Source organism: Talpa occidentalis, unplaced genomic scaffold, assembly GCF_014898055.3.
Source record: "Talpa occidentalis isolate TD23 unplaced genomic scaffold, MPIMG_talOcc4v2.1, whole genome shotgun sequence".
Lineage (NCBI taxonomy): Eukaryota > Metazoa > Chordata > Mammalia > Eulipotyphla > Talpidae > Talpa > Talpa occidentalis.
In genome coordinates this window covers 111302206-111318313 of record NW_026555331.1, presented here as the reverse complement: position 1 = coordinate 111318313, position 16108 = coordinate 111302206, and the positions used below count along the sequence as shown (strand labels likewise).

General features: G+C 37.4%; 1 protein-coding gene across 5 annotated transcripts in view; it reads left to right on the top strand.

Moving 5' to 3' along the window:
* Positions 1 to 16108, top strand: part of ELMO1 (engulfment and cell motility 1) — a 521159-nt gene that overhangs the window by 271258 nt on the left and 233793 nt on the right. For all 5 annotated transcript variants that reach the window (XM_054692471.1, XM_037510310.2, XM_054692473.1 and 2 more), the window contains exon 15: positions 4764 to 4872. In XM_054692471.1, the coding sequence (XP_054548446.1) occupies positions 4764 to 4872 (109 nt within the window). The remainder of the gene's footprint in view (positions 1 to 4763; positions 4873 to 16108) is intronic.

The following is a 16108-nucleotide window of genomic DNA, read 5'->3' as shown; positions in this document are numbered from 1 at the left end:
TATAAATTGGTGATGACAGTACTTTAGCTTTTCATGCTAAAATGATGGAAAGCTGCTGGTCTAATTTCATTTGTCCCCAGAGGGCCGTCAACATACAGCCAGTCTCACTGCGTCATGATTTTGGTTTAGTGGCTGGTAAAAGTGTTGTGTGAAATGTTGCCCTAGAGTCACACAGGAATAGGAAGAGGGAGAGCAATAAAGAGATAATAAAAATCAATTCTGTCAAGTCTGTTTTGGGTATTTTGCCTCCATTTTGTGATTTAACATGCACAGCAGTCCTATGAAGTGGGTTTTATGGAATTTCTGTACATCTCACAAAGAGATGGAATGCCTGGTGCAAGCTTACACTAGTTTTGCCCAAGCTCTTAGCATTATCATTCTTTCCATAGCAGTTTTGTGTCACAATTATTTCAAAACAGCATCCTTTCTCTTTGGCTAAAATATAGTACAAGTTCACATACAATCCTCTGAGGCCTGTAAGGAGACCATTGTGTTTCATCTGACCCTCCATTGGAGGTGAAGCCACATTCAAAAGGTTCAGAGTGGAAAAGAAGCCTCCATAGATGAGAGGTGATGGAAGAAGCCCTCAAGGCTCCCTCCAGGGCTTGCTCAGAAGATACAGATTGGATTGGGCACATCCAGAATAGGGAGAGCTCAAACAGAAATGAAGGAGAGCTCATTAGGGACAACCAACTGAATGTCAGCAATATCATGCTCAGACAAAGAGGCAAGGGAAGCCTGGAGGAAAGAAGCAGAGGGTACTATCAATAAAATGTGGCCACCAAATGCTCAGCACTTAATCACCAAGCCCCAGCCCAGTAGGTTCCTGATATGCACAACTGGAGAACAGGAAGGAATAAGAGTACTTAAAAGTGAGCCCAAAATTTATAGAAATAAAGTGTTTGAGGGGCTATCTCACAGCAGATGGGTCACACACTGCAGTCCTCATTGATCTTCAGGGATAAATGAGATATGAGAGGCTGTTATACCTTTGTCTGGAAGAAGCTAGATTTATAGTCCTGTTCCAATAAGAAGAAATTAATCAATTTAACATATTCAGATATGATGGCAATATGACTGTGAAGGCAATTTATAAACTATGCTGGGGTGGGAAGAAATTTGAAATTGAAGACCTTAAAAAGTGAAAAGTGAAGACCTTAAAAAGTGACTAGTCTAGCTCTATGATAAGCAGGACATCTCTTCCTTTTGTGGTTTTATCAGTCTTATGAACTTGTTGGAGATAAGTTCATAGAAAGTGTGTAAATATTCTCTATAAATGGTAACATACTTTATAAAATGTTCTATACTTAGTATTGCACAATATCCAGGGTTCTACAGAACTTGCAATTACATCTTCTTTTGGTAACTGATATTCTAAGATGAGTGATGATAGTACGACTTGGTACTCCAGCCTTTGTGGTTTCTGTTCCACTACTCTTGAAATTGAAGAATAAAGAAAAAATAAATATGAAAAACATGGCTGGATATTTCCAAGTGGGGCTTTTCAAATGCCTCGAGTGAATGTGGTTAATAACAGAATGTTGTAATTGAATCAGTGCATTAAATTTAAAAAACAAAACAGCTGTTCAGTTAATAATTAATAATTGTGTCTTATTGTAGTAAAACCTTATTAGTAACATTCATAATCATAGTCTTTTCCAAAAGCTTTCTGTAAGGATACTGACTTTAAAATCCACGTAGGTAACTTTAAAGATTTGTGTCTGCCTTGTCTAAGGAAATCAGTCAAGAAGGAGGGTGTATTTTTCTTGAGGTGGGTAAATATGATAAGATGGCTGGTATATAAAAGAGTCAGGAGAAGGGCTTTTCCAAGCTGATTTACATATTGATTACTTAAATTACTCCTTAATTTAGCGCCTACTAATAAACTGTGCCTTGGAAATGTTTCCAGAACATTTATTGGCTGCAGTAATTCTACCTACATTGTATGCAGATCACATCCTCATTAAATATTGATGGGCTCATGAAATGTTAATAGACTGTTAATGTGAAATGCAAGGATGTCCTCCCTGGGAACTGGGAGCTCAGAGCTAACTGAAAGTGACCTGTCTCCTACCTTTCATGTTCTGTCTTTTTTTTGCTTCTTTTTGCTCCCCATGATCAAGAGATTCAGATTTGTTCCTTGATTGGACAATCTCAGATTAAAATTTTTTGTCTTTCTTTCTTTTTGGAACATTTTAAAGGACACGTTTATTAGGAAAATGAAAGTTAAAAAGAAAGGCACCTGCATAGTTAAGAGAGTTGCTCAGATTAAAAATTTTTAAAAGAGAAATGAAGATTCACTGATTGATGGGAATTTAGTTTTTCTTCCCTCCTGCTTTCCTGTATTGGAATTGCTAGGTAGAACTGCTAGGGGGAAAAGGATGTCCTAAAGCTAATTCCATACAGGCTTTGTGGACTCCACCCCTATGCCAGGCCAAAGCCAAAGACACTGGGAACTCCAAATCCCATCACCACCAAAGAAAAGGTGGCTGGGACCTGAGGGTGGGGTTAAGCAGCCAAGTTGGTATAAAGGCAGACACGTGGGCTTTGGGTGGGGGGGGGGGTCCCCATTTTGGCTCTCTGCCAGCTAGCAGCTCTGAGAGTGACTTTGGGTTTCCAGGTCGGCAGATCGGGTAGGACGCATTAAAGACTTTATTTCCCTATTTTCTCCCTGAGTTGTACATTTTCCTTATTTCCTTTTCCCTTGTAAATAAACCTTTTATTAACCTTTTGTGTGTGCCTTTAGTGGAGTATTAATAAGTCCCTTTTAAGCACGCGGGTGAGGACCCACAGCCAGGCAACCCGTTCAATATCGGGGCTGTCCTATAACAGCTCCAGAAAGAATTATCTTAAAAGGAAAATGGTGATTTGGGCTTGGTCTAATGATGCTCTTAGTGTTCAGGAAGATTATACAGAAGAGATAGTGAAGAGGGAACAAACCTTTCAATGTCGCCTCATGGGGCGGCAGCATTGGAAGCAGCGGGACAGAGGACTCAAAGTCCAAGTAATGAGAGAAAGACTGACCTAGAGGGGCTCACATCTCTGAAGATGCAGCACCTTCTCCATAGCCAGTCTCATTTATTTGGTATCAAATTCAGGGAGGGTGGCAAGTATGTGGAGGAATGTGTGAATGAATGTATGTGGTGGGGATGTGGATTGGGCATGCATAATAGTCTGGCACAAGCTAGGGGAAAGTGAATAGGGGCTTTTGCTTGCAAGGCTCCATTATTGATGCTGATAAAAAACATCTTATCCCTAGATCTCTAGCCCCTATTTATACTTGACTTCTTTATCAAGGTGGCCTATCTGGTTATGCTAATCTGGCATTAATGCTAGCAAATATGTCTGTGAAGGCAATTTGTAAACTATGCTGTGGTGGGAAGAAATTTGAAATTGAAGACCTTAAAAAGCGAATACTATGACTGATTAGGCTAACTCTATGATAAATAAGACATCTCTTCCTTTTGTGGCTTTATCAGTCTTACATGAACTTGTTGGGGATCAGTTCATAGAAAAAAAAATATATATATAAAATATATATATATTTGCTAGCATTTTTGGTAATTCTAATTAGCCTTTTTCTTTTTATAGGTCTCCCTCAATTAGATAGAATGTTCCATGAGATCAGGGCCCTGGTTTATGGGGCTTATGAAGTGTCTTGGTAGATAATAATAGGTGCTCACTCACTGTCACTGATTTAAGTGAATTAGATATCACTCCTAAAGAGTTCACAGTCTGGGGGAAAGAACATATATGGAGCAACAACATTGCTGTAGGTGCTACTGGAAGTCACCTACTCAAGGCAGTATATCTCACCATGGGGTACCAGACAACGCCACGGGGGAAGCTGGAGGCAGCTTCAGAGATGGAGAAACTGGTAAGACAGGTGACATGCTCAAGTATCATTCCTTTTTTTTTAATGTGAATTTGAAGGTTGGTGATTTTAAAATAGATTATGTTGTTGTTTTTCATTTTAGTTTATTCCATGAGTAGATTGGTTCCCCTAGTTGTGGCAGGAACATCTCAAAACAGCTTAAAATAAGAGGAAAGCTGATTGGCTGGGCCAGAGGAGTTTAATAGGAAGAGCTGGGCATACAAACCTTCAGGACAGGAAAGTAACTGTGTTATAGGAATAAGTGGAACCAACAATTCACCTGCTCCAAGGCTTCCATTGCTTTTCCTCTCTCATTTCCTCAGTATCTTGGCTGACTGTTCTTCTCTCCTTCCTATATTTTCCTTTAAGGCTCATATTCAGATAGCTCATGAGCTCACATTTTGCCCTTTCCATGTTAAAAGTTGCAGAGAAGAACTCTAGTTCATCTAGTTTATGTCACATGAGCCTTCAGCATGGTCAAATACTGTCAGGAGCAAAAACTTGTATAAACATGGTCATGAATAATAATGGTCATGTCTGTGGGAAATAGGTGGTTTAAATGTGGGGGTTGCAGTCACAGAAGAAAAGCTGCTATTTCCAACAAAGGGCAGATATGACTGAGAGGGTAAGAGTGGCTTTGTCACTTAGGTAAAAAACTCTCCATAGGCACCTTGGTGTAAATAGAAAGAAACAAACAAAATATCCTCTTACAGTATTAAGAGAATTTTAGGTCCTGTATATTTAGATAGACATATAGTCCAATTTTGTCTTGGATCTTGGGGCTTTAGTCCGGTGTGGCTCTCTATTTCTCTGTTACAGTATTGCCCACATTCTTAATGTTTTCCACCAACTGATTTCCCTTTCTGTCATGTTCCCTTCCCCATTGCAGATTGTACTTGAGAACAGTAGCCGAGAAGATAAGCACGAATGTCCCTTTGGCCGCAGCAGCATAGAGCTGACCAAGATGCTGTGTGAGATCCTGAAAGTGGGCGAGCTGCGTAAGTACACTTGTTTCCCATTTGGTATGAAGCCAGCCAAAAAGCCAGCTTCCAGGCTGTCCTCAGACCTACACAAAACACTCACAAGGTGCCACAAACTCTGCACGGGCATCACTGTGGACCGAATTTCTTTGCTCAGGTTTCTAGTGGGTGCATTTCTGTTACTAAAAGCTGTGTGAATAGAAAGATTTTCAGGTATTGTAACAGAATTTCAAACATTATAGAAATAGGTATATATTAAAACTGCCTAATCTTTAATGCTCTGTTTAGAAAAAAGATAAAAAAAATCAATGGATTTATTTTTTTAAATTCCTATTGAAAAATCTACCAGTAAATCATTTTTGTGTCTTTCTTTTGAAATAATCTTTCTGTATCAAGAAAAATTGAATAACTTAGTGAAATCCTCTTGTTTCCTGTATTTCACTTATTTAGATTGTTTTCACTAAGAAGAAATTCTTGAAATTTTATTCACTGGCATTATTTGACTTTAACCTGTTTTTGAGAATCTGATTTAATCGGTCCCCATAATCACCATCAATGTTGAGCCTCCTTAAAGCTCTGGATTCCATTCCTACCATGCCTTACAAGCCAATGCACAGTTAAATCTTTCCTCATAGGTTTCATACTTGGACACTCGAGAATACTTTATGTCAGATAGATGCCTGGTGTTTGCTACTGTTGTGAAAACGTAAATATTCAGTTAACTGCTTGAAAGCTTAAAATTATGGTCTGAAATGATTAATGGGAAGGAATCTGATGATGTAAATTGGAAACAGGGTTATGTTTTATGTGCAATATGGAAGTGACTGCTATGGTAAAATAGAGAATTGAAACTTGATAAGAAAAAGGCTAAGAATTTCAGCTGTTTGACCAAGCACATTAAACAGTGTAGAGGGTTGAAGGAAAGAAGCTGAAGTTGATGTGGAACTGTTCATTATTTATGACCCTATATTAGAACATTTCTGTATTAGAAGAGTAGCAGCCTGATCTGAGAGATTTCTATATCAATCTACTATGGTTTGTTGGTCACCAGCAACCATTACATTGCAGTTTACCTGGGCTCTAGACTTGAGTTATCCTTCCCACTCTTCATTAGAATAACTTGTTGAGACTCGGAATGGTCTATGGCTGACTATTATTTCAGCTGAAGGATTGAAGTTTTGAATCAAATAAGTCCTATTGAATTCCTCATTCTGATAACTGCTATAATATCATGTTCACCTCACTTTTATGAGGAACAACTCTAGAAGTCACTTGTTAAAAATCATTGCAAAACAACTTAAGAGTTTTAGAAACTGGAGAACTGTCATGCTTTACTTGAATATTATTTCCTATGTCCATCTTATTGCTCCACATTGCCCTTTCCTTGTTCCCTTGGCCATTTCCACCTTCCCGGTGCAGATTTTGGCTACAAGTTCTTTACCTTGATTGCAAAAAAAAAATAAAAAAATAAAAAGTATACTCTTTTCTGCAATGACTGCCATGCCCACATTCCTGCTCTTCTCCTTTGCCCAAGAGACATATGTCCAGCAAGCTGAAAATCAACCCAGCACAGATTATGGGTCTGACAGAGAAAAAGGAGAATGTTGGAAATGAAGGGGAGCTGGGTTCTTACCTTTGCCAATTATGGTTTTCTTGTCTTTGGGTAACTTACATGTGTCATTGTGCTCTTACATCCTCCAGTTTTTATCAGAAATTGAATGATGGCATTTTGCATGATGATTTGAGTACTTGTGTTAATTTGACTTGATCACAGGTAACCTCAGAAACTGCAGTTGCAATGGTACTGGTGAGAGAAGTACCTTTGGAACAGATAATATTCAATCTTGGGGGACTAACTTGGAAAGGATGACCAATATCGGCCATGTATGGGCAGGTTAAATGTGGCTCTAATTTGGACTGTCCTTCATGTCTATGGGGCTCCATGGTGTGCTTGGAGATGCTTTGGAGGTGGGAGTCTGGACAGACAGTGTTTCTCTGGTTAATGTCAGCTCTGTGTTTCAGGGGAGGGGATGGGTACAGAGTAAATGCTAACCTCTGACTTGTGTACATCATCTTTCCTAGACAGTTGAGGACCTGGTAGTCAACCAGGTACTAAAACGGAACAACATTCCTATAGACTCAAATAACAGAGTGGAGATGAAGGCAGGTGCTGTTTTTACACTGTATATTATTTAATTTCCCAGCATTCTGATACAATTGTCTCAGCACCTGGACAGGCCTGGTCTCTTCAATGAGTTGAGCTTGGATAGTTAGGGACAAATGTGTGCAAGATGACAATAAATTTATTCATTTATTCAGTAAAACCTATCGAGTATTTGCAATGTCCTATGATGAACACTGCAGGCACAGAGGTAAATATAAATACATACAGCACACATATATACACATATATGTGTGTGTATATATATAATCTGTTCTAAAACATTTTCCAAATATTTTTCATAATGTAAGTTTTCATTTGGACCTATTGTTTGTCATTCTCTGCAGAGACCATTCTGGATATTTTAGAAGGCTTACAAAAGACTCCCACTTTTCTGAAGTCTGCATGCCCAAATGAGCTGTTTTCTGTTCATGAAATATTAAAGGATTGCTACATTCTGATTGAGTGCTAGACATCATATGATGAAACACCCTGTAGTCAGAGGAAAATAGCTTTTTAATGGATTGCCTTTTGCCCATTGCCATATTAAATAAGTTACTAATATGAAAAACAAATCTGAGTGCACCCTGATGTTGAAGGAGATGCTTATTTTTCTTCTGAAGAAAATTGGTTTCACATATAAATCCACATGCCTGTGGTTTGTATGTGTTTGCTTTTCTCCCTCCTGTGTTTGCGGTGTTTCTCAGATTTGTGTTAATAATTGACATGAAAGATCATGGTCACTTTCAGTTGTAAACAACTGCTAATACCAGGAAGTTCTCATTTAAAAATCTAACTGATTGAAAAAAAGGGGGGGGAGTAGCATATACAAAAGTAGAAAGATTGAATTTTATAGAAATGTTTTTTCTTTTGATTTATTTTAAGGTATTTTGAAGAAGTTCACTTCTGAAATAATAATTATATTTTGGTACCCAAAGCAAACATATTAATGTTCAATTAATGATACCATATTCAATTAATGATTGAATGTTAATGTTCAATTAATGATACCAAATTCAATTAATGATTCAATTAGTGATACCAAATGTTTATGCACAGTGTTTTTTATATATTACATTTTTAAAAACACTTTTTTTGCTTCCCAATTATTGACATTACAAGAGGCAAATGCTTAATAGTGTGGTTTAAAAAAGAATGTCTATTAATATTCTCAGATCACTTTATCAAGGTTATTTTAATTGATGTCTGAAATACCCCAGGAGCTAATCAGGATCAATAGCATCTATGTTTATTAATGAGGCAAACATTTGCACTTACTGTATATTGTCTCAGGTCACTGAGCTCAAATCAGTGTTGAGGATGCCCCAAGCACTGTAGAGACAGGAAGTCAAGTGATTGCATGTTGGCCCCCCAATGGCCCATCTTTGAATTACAGCTCAGCTACAAATTGGATATCTTGGACATGATTTTCTGTTCTGAGCTTCTGATTTCTTATCTAGAAAGTTAAGATAATACATGCTGTACATAATTGTTGGGAGAATTAAATGTCAAAATATATGTTGCCTTAGTTGGAAGGATAGTTTTTCTTGTAAATGATAGAATTTCACTTTCCATAAGCAAATTGCAGGTTCAGCCTCAGAGGAAGATTGCTCTGACTTAAGTGACAGCTAAAACTGGGACCTGAAACAATGTTCCTTGCTTCTTCACTCTCTCCAATTTCATTGAAATTATTCTTCATAAACTCTTGTCTCCTTAAGACCTTTTTGAGAGTAAGGCATTTGTTTTCCTTTAGTTTCAATTTTTAAAACTATTAAAAATACTCATGGACCTGAATATGGACACATATCCCCAGAGCCTGGGCCCCAGTTGGAGGAGCAAGATGAAAGTAGAGGGGAGAGCAAGTCTTCAAAAAAAGAGGTGTACTTGTGTGTGGAGGTCAGGGAGGGATGGGGGTGGGAGGGATGGAAGCAGGAAGTGGGAGAAGGGAGGCATAGCACTGACAAAAAGTTACAGGGCCATTTGCATTTCCTCTTTGGAGAAATTTCTTTTTAGCTCTTCTGCCCATTTTTTTTTTGACTGGATTATTTTCTTTGTTTTTGTTGAGTCTCATCAGCTTTGTAGATTTTTGTGATCCGTCCTTTATCATTAGTGTTGTGTGCAAAAATTTTCTCCTAGTCGGTGGGGTTTCTCTTTGTTTTGGTTATTGTCTCTTTTGCTGTGCAGAAGCTCTTTAAACATCACTTGTAATCAGGGAAATGCAAATCAAAACTACAGTGAGATACCATCTTACACCAGTGAGAATGGCACATATCAAAAAAACTAGCAACAACAAATGTTGGTGAGGTTGTGGAGAAAAAGGAACTCTCCTGTACTGCTGTTGGGAGTGCAAACTGGTCCAACCACTATGGAGATCTGTGTGGAGATTTCTTGACCTACTAAAGATAGAGCTTCCATATGATCCAGCCATTCCACTCCTAGGTATTTACCCAAATGACACAGAAACATTAATTCCAAAGGGCACCTGCACCCCTATGTTTATAGCAGCACTATTTACAATAGCTAAGCTATGGAAACAACCCAAATGCCCAAAAATAGATGACTAGATCAAGAAGATGTGGTACATATACGCAATGGAATATTACTCAGCAATCAAAAAAGATAAACACATGCAATTTGCAGCAACATGCATGGAGCTAGAAGGATGCTCAGCGAAATAAGTCAGAAAGAAAAAGAAAAATACCGGATGGTCTCACTCACAGCAGGAATTTAGAAAACCTAAATAAGGGACCAGGAAAAAGACTAATTAATACAAAGTAAAAATCAAAATCAACAAGCAACTATAAACCAGAGACATACTGGGGGCAGGGGAGGGAAGGAGAGAGGAAGGACTAGGGTCAAAATAAGGGGGGGGGGTGCAATTGCATGGGGAATATAACCAAAATTAAAATGCATACATTGTGCAAAAATGAAAAATGATGTATGAATTATATAAAATAAAATATTAAGTAAAAAAAAATAGAGTCCTAATCAATTTTAAAAAAAGAAAAAGAAGTTACAGGGGGCCCTCCCTGGTGGTGCAGCTAGTTGAGTGCAGCCCTGTGAAGCTGTCTGTGCCTCTGTGAAGCTGTCTGTGGCCTCTGCAGCACGCGGGTTTGATTCCAGGCTGGTCTTGCCCGCTGCTCCCCTCAGCAGTGTTTTTGGTCCATCAGCCTGTTCTACTCCCTGCTTTGTTTCTGGTGAATCCTATTACCCTCCTGCACCTAGCCTATACCCCAGTTCTTGTATAAATAAATCAATATTAATTTTTTTAAAAGATTGGTATTATTATTAGTTAGGGATGTGAAGTCCTTATGAAGATACTCAGCTACTAACTGGTGCTAAAATATGATAACGGTTGTTTTTGTTATTATATTACTGGCCCCAAAACAATAACTTGTTGAAAGATACAAGGAAAACTTGATTTCTTAAACAAATAGGCTAATTTCTTATCTTTTAGATATGGAGCACCTCATCCAGTGATAAATCAGTGTCAGATAGAGCAAGGATATTTCTTTTTGTGTTTCATTCATTTTTCAGTAACTGTAGAGTTCCTTCTCTGAGTCACGATCTAGCCACTGGTGCATGGACTTAGAACATATCCTCCATCCTCAAGTAACTCATAGGCTTAAAGGAAACAAGAAAATGGAGTTGGTGATGATAGAAGAGTTAGAACACAGGATTTGTGGTACAGAGGAGTTTGAACTTCACCTTACAGGCAGGAGGAACCAACCTAAGGATTTTAATAAGAAGAATAAATGTCCCAGTTGTGGGCAAAAAATTCTAGAATTAGATATTTTTACCTGAATGTAAGCCTGATAATGTATGAAGTCTCGACTAGGACAGGCTTACCAATTATTACAGATCTGACTCAGATAATGCAGCAATGAGGAGACCATCAGCAGCAAGTAATAGAAATCCCAATTCAAAATGTACCATTTCAGAAGAACATTTGTTGAGAGTCATGATTGCAGTGTTGAGTAGGTCCTAGGACTAACTGAACTGTTCACTGATGTCATCAAGGACCCAAGTTCTTCCATGTTTTGGTTCTGCTTTCCGTAGTGTACCAAATTTGTCTTCAGGCTGGTAACAAAATGATAACTGACATCACTTGGTCCAGAGGAACAAAAGGCTGTATCTTCCAGGAAATCACTGGTAGGTGTGTAAAAATATATTCAGACAGGGCCTCCCCGGTGGTGCAGCGGTTGAGCGCTGGGTTGCGAAGCTGCCCGCAGCCTGTGCGGCGCCGGTTCGATCCCCAGCTACTCCCCAGCCACCAGAGGAGGGTCCCACATGGCGTGCAGACCTCTCCTGCCGTCCACTGCTCCCCTCAGCAGTGTACTTCGGTCCTTCTGCCTGCTCTGCTCCCCGCTCTGGCTCTGGTGAATTCTCTCACCCTCCCGCGCTTCTGACTGTACCCAGTGCATGTATAAACAAAAACAAAACAAATAAATAAATAAAACATGCCTCTATTTAAAAAAAAAAAAAATATATATATATATATATATATATATTCAGACAAACTTTCATGTCTCCTTGGCTGATACTGTGTGGTCTGTGCCTATGCCTAAGCCAGTCATCGATATGGCAAATTCAACCTTCCAGGGGGACCAATCATTAACCACACCTGAAACTGGATGCAAAACCAACCTTCCCTGAAGTGTATGACCACGGATAGTAGGTAGCTAAAGAAAACAGGGGTTCTCTTAAGATAGGGAAAATACCTACTTGAAATGCTTAATTCTGTCCCTTTACTTAAAAAAAAAAAATCCTTTTTGCATTTTCCATACTGCTGCAGAAAGCTATAACAAATTGAAGTCATATTACAGTCCTCTGTCATTTTGCCTTTTTTGGGAATTGGGGAAATGCACTAGTGTTTTTTTTTTTTTAATGCAACTGTATTAAAGGTTGCAGAAAAATGGAAATTGGGGTTTGATTATAATGTATTTCATTTTTCATCACCAAGATGCTAGGACTCTACTACCTTACTTTCCTTTTTGTAAATGAATATTTCCACTTCTTCAATTATGCTTTTGTGTGTAGTTTATTCTCAGATGTATTCTGAAGGGCAGAATGACATACATTTATGATTGAAGCCTTCATATTTCTCTGAAACAATTTTATCATCTTCATCAGTTTGACCATATATAGATTAAAATTTTATAATGACTTCTCTGGTTAAAAAATGAAGATGAAATCTCTATCACACACTCTGAAATGCTCAGCATTACCCTACTTTGTCTTTCAGTAGTGATATTTATTATAACACACCAGTGATGCTGAGTGGAACACCTTGTGTAATTCATCACTCAGACACCTCAGCTTTAGCAAGTAAAAATAACACAGATGAGCAATCTGAAGGACTCTTTAGAGTGCAGCAGCAATTAGAACAGACACTTAACTCTGGGACATTGGTGTTTTCGCATTTTGAGAACTCCTATCCATCACTTTTATTCTTAGAACATCTTCACTAAGAAAAACGTTAAGAAAATTAGCTCTTATCAATTAAATCTCGAGGACTATTTTATCCTCCTGATTCCAACCTGAAGCCTCTTGGATCTTGATTCTGTCTTGATTGATGATATTCTACTTCTACTTTCTTATTTCATAAATTTATTTTGGTAATTGAGGTAAATTTAGAATACCCTTCATCAGGTATCATCTCCAAAGTGTGCCAAATACCAAATCACCCATAACTACTTCTACCTTTATATTTTATGTCAGTTTTAAAGTAAAAATGTTGTGCTAAACAAAATAGTCAATTCCAGAGTCTGACTTTATAAAGTTATATCCACTTTTGACCCAAATATAAAAGGTCATAGAAAGGAATATAAAATTCATTCATGAGTGATTATTTAGAATAATTATAAAACTGATATCAGGATTTGTAATAGTGTTATTACAAAGCAAGAACAATTAATAAAAGATTCTTGCCTTCAGAATGCAAACCTGTGGGTAATAGACATAGCTGATGTAAAGGGCTTTTGTCAAGAGGTTTAGCCATCATGCTCCTTAGTCTTCGTTTTGTAACCTTGAAAATCATCATGATCATCATCTGAGAACAATATGAGGAAATACAGGTTAAAGTGTTTTGTTCACTATGAAATGATCTATTCATGAAGGAAATAACATTAACTCAAATATGCACAAATTTAAAAATATCAAGATGTATCCTGTAACAAAGCCAACTCTGCGTTTCATGAACTGTCTTCAGAATTTAAAGTTCTGCAGTGGTTTCTTGGTATTTCAGAAGGTAGTACTTCAATTACTTCTGAAATCACAGTGCAATGTTTATCTCCACAGGGAATGGTTGCTGAGAGAAATTAAATCTGGCCATTTAAAGGAGATTATATCGAGTAATCTCAACTATGGATGAAAATAATTTATTTTTTTCATAGTCTTTAGGACTTACTCCTTATCAAATTATTTCTATGTTAATATGTAGGTAGAAATAATCAGCATTTATTCTTGTCTCTTAGGCTATATAGATTGAGAGAGGGACTGGTAGATTGCCCAGCCTCAGAATGAAGAGACACAGACATGATGAAAGAGCACAAATGTCCAGTGTCTTCTCCTTTTGTACTTTATCTGTGTCCTTTTTATTATAGTTTCTATTGTTTGTCACTCTTTTCCTCTTTTTCCTGACCCAGATTTTCCTAAAAGTTGAGGTGGCTATAGAAAAGTTATAAAGATAATAAAAACAAATATATAAACTAAAAACAAAGGCAAATAAAAATAAAATGAATAAGTAGATTGTGAATATTTACAAAATATGTTATAAAGACCTTTGTTTTTCTTGGCCATATATCTTGAATTTGAATATGCATTTGTCCCAGGGAAGCAAGAGTAGCTCAATAATAGAAAACAAATCAGTGTACCTCTAAATACAATACTAAATTAACACTGGATAACATTTAATATCATGTGTTAATATGATGGAATGGACATATTCTTGCCATCACATAAAGAAAAAGCTACTATAAAGAGACAAGCCAAAATTATAATTAAAGTGGTGGTAACACAACAGCTTCCCCACTAAAAACTGGTGGAAAGGTTGGATGCTATAGGATGCTAAAACCCACCATTATTATTTCTTCTAGATCTGAAGATACAAACAGAAGTATAGTTCATTTATAGAAACAAAATATTTTATAGACAATGAAAATTCTCTGTCTAGAAATTCATGAAGAAGCAAAGGAAAAGCATTTAGAATGAATGCAATTTAGGAGAATAGTTGCATAGCAGATAAACAAAACTTAGCAGTTTTTCCATATGTCAGCAGTCATTAGTTAATTATAAAATGGCTGAAAAGATTATTTTTAGTAGTGGCAATAAAAATGTAAACTGCTTCAGAATGATAATGTTTTCTTAACAGGAAACGTCTTGGACTTCTGTAAAGAAAGTTATAAGATTTTACTGAAATATACAACACAAGTTGCAAGCATATAAATAATCAAATGTTTTACTCCTGATAGGAAAACATTAATATTGTGATACAGGTGTAAGTTTCTTCAAATGAGTGTAAAGACTCATATCTCATCACAAAGTTCCAATAGGAATTAGAGTGGGAACTTGTCAGAATGATTAGAGAGTTCATTGGAAGAATAAGGAGGTGAAAGTTGTTAAGGAAGAATTGATACAGAAAAGCAATGAAAAATGAATAGAAATAAAAATGTTTATTGTTTGAAACTTCTTTTGCATGAAAGTCTGAAGATTGTATGCATCCATATTCACCTTTTGTTTAACATTTTACCATATTTTCTTTGTTGTTCTTCCTCTTCCTCTCTCTCTCCTCCCTGCCCTCCACACCACACATACACATTCACACATTTTATAAAAAATTGAAAATTATGTTTTGGTGGCAGACAAATTTTTTAATATGATTTGAAGAAAAATTCACAGTAAACAAAAATCATTTGAAGTTGGATTCAGATCTAGCCTGCTGTCTTTTAGAGAGAGCCCTGCCTAGCAAGAGGCTTCCTTGGAGAGCTGTGGGGAGGCAGGTGCCACTGGGAGACATCAAGGTTGAAGCAGTGTCAGGAACCTGGCCCAGAACATCTGATTATAGGTGGTGATCTGAGGTAGATCTCAGATGCTACCTACCATCGCATGTTCCCAGCTCAGGCCAGGGGCTGTTGTGCACAGGGCCTTTGGTCTTCAGTACAGTAGGTGTGGCTTATCTAAAATCCATTGTCTATAGATGAAACTATGGGTTTTGGGACATGCAGCTTCTTCTATAAGTGGGAAAATCATAAGAAAAGGAAAAACATAAGTCATTTTCCACCAGTAGATGAAGGAGGCAATTTGCATGGATGGCATTTCCACTCCTCATCTGGAAAATCAATATAGCATCTAAGTTTTACTAGTCTTGCTCTCGAAATGTAAAGTGCTAAACCACCTTCCCCTATTCGTAGAGATATGTGTCTTTTCTGACCCCCAGACTTAGATTCACAAGCTACTTTCTTCCAGAGCAGTAATCTTCATCTTCCAGTGAGTCTTTAGGTGTGTGGAATGTGTGAGATTGTGATTCACCAGACCATGAGCTAAAAAGCCCCAGTATGTTATAAAGTGAAATGTTAATTTGAAAGGGTAACCTGAAATATGAGGTAGTCAAAGGAAAATGCTAGAAAATTCATATAGGTGGTAAAATGGCTTAAGATAACAAAAAAGAGAAGTTAAAATAACAGAAAATCAGGATGAAAGACTGCACTGACATAGTGATGAACTGCTAAACTGTAAGATTTGTTTTTAAAACCAAAATATATGCAAGTAAAACAAAAAATCGAAAACAAGAAAAAGAAAAAATCCAGAAACTAACCTCCAACTTCAGCCCACTTCTCTCAGAAGCTGTGATTTCCCAGGGAGTCCCACATGGTGGAGGGGAGCAGCAAAGAGCAAACCACTCCAGGATGATTTTAATAGGCTGCCTATTAAAACTGCCTGTCCTTAACCTGAAACCTTTGGATGGAGACATCTTCCTGTTTGTGGGAGCAGATTAGGAGGGAGATGGCAGTAGAGTCTCCAGTCCTGTATACTTGAATTTTAGTAAAAAAAAGCTTGCTGATTTAAAGATAGACAGGGGAAAAAAGTGTTTAA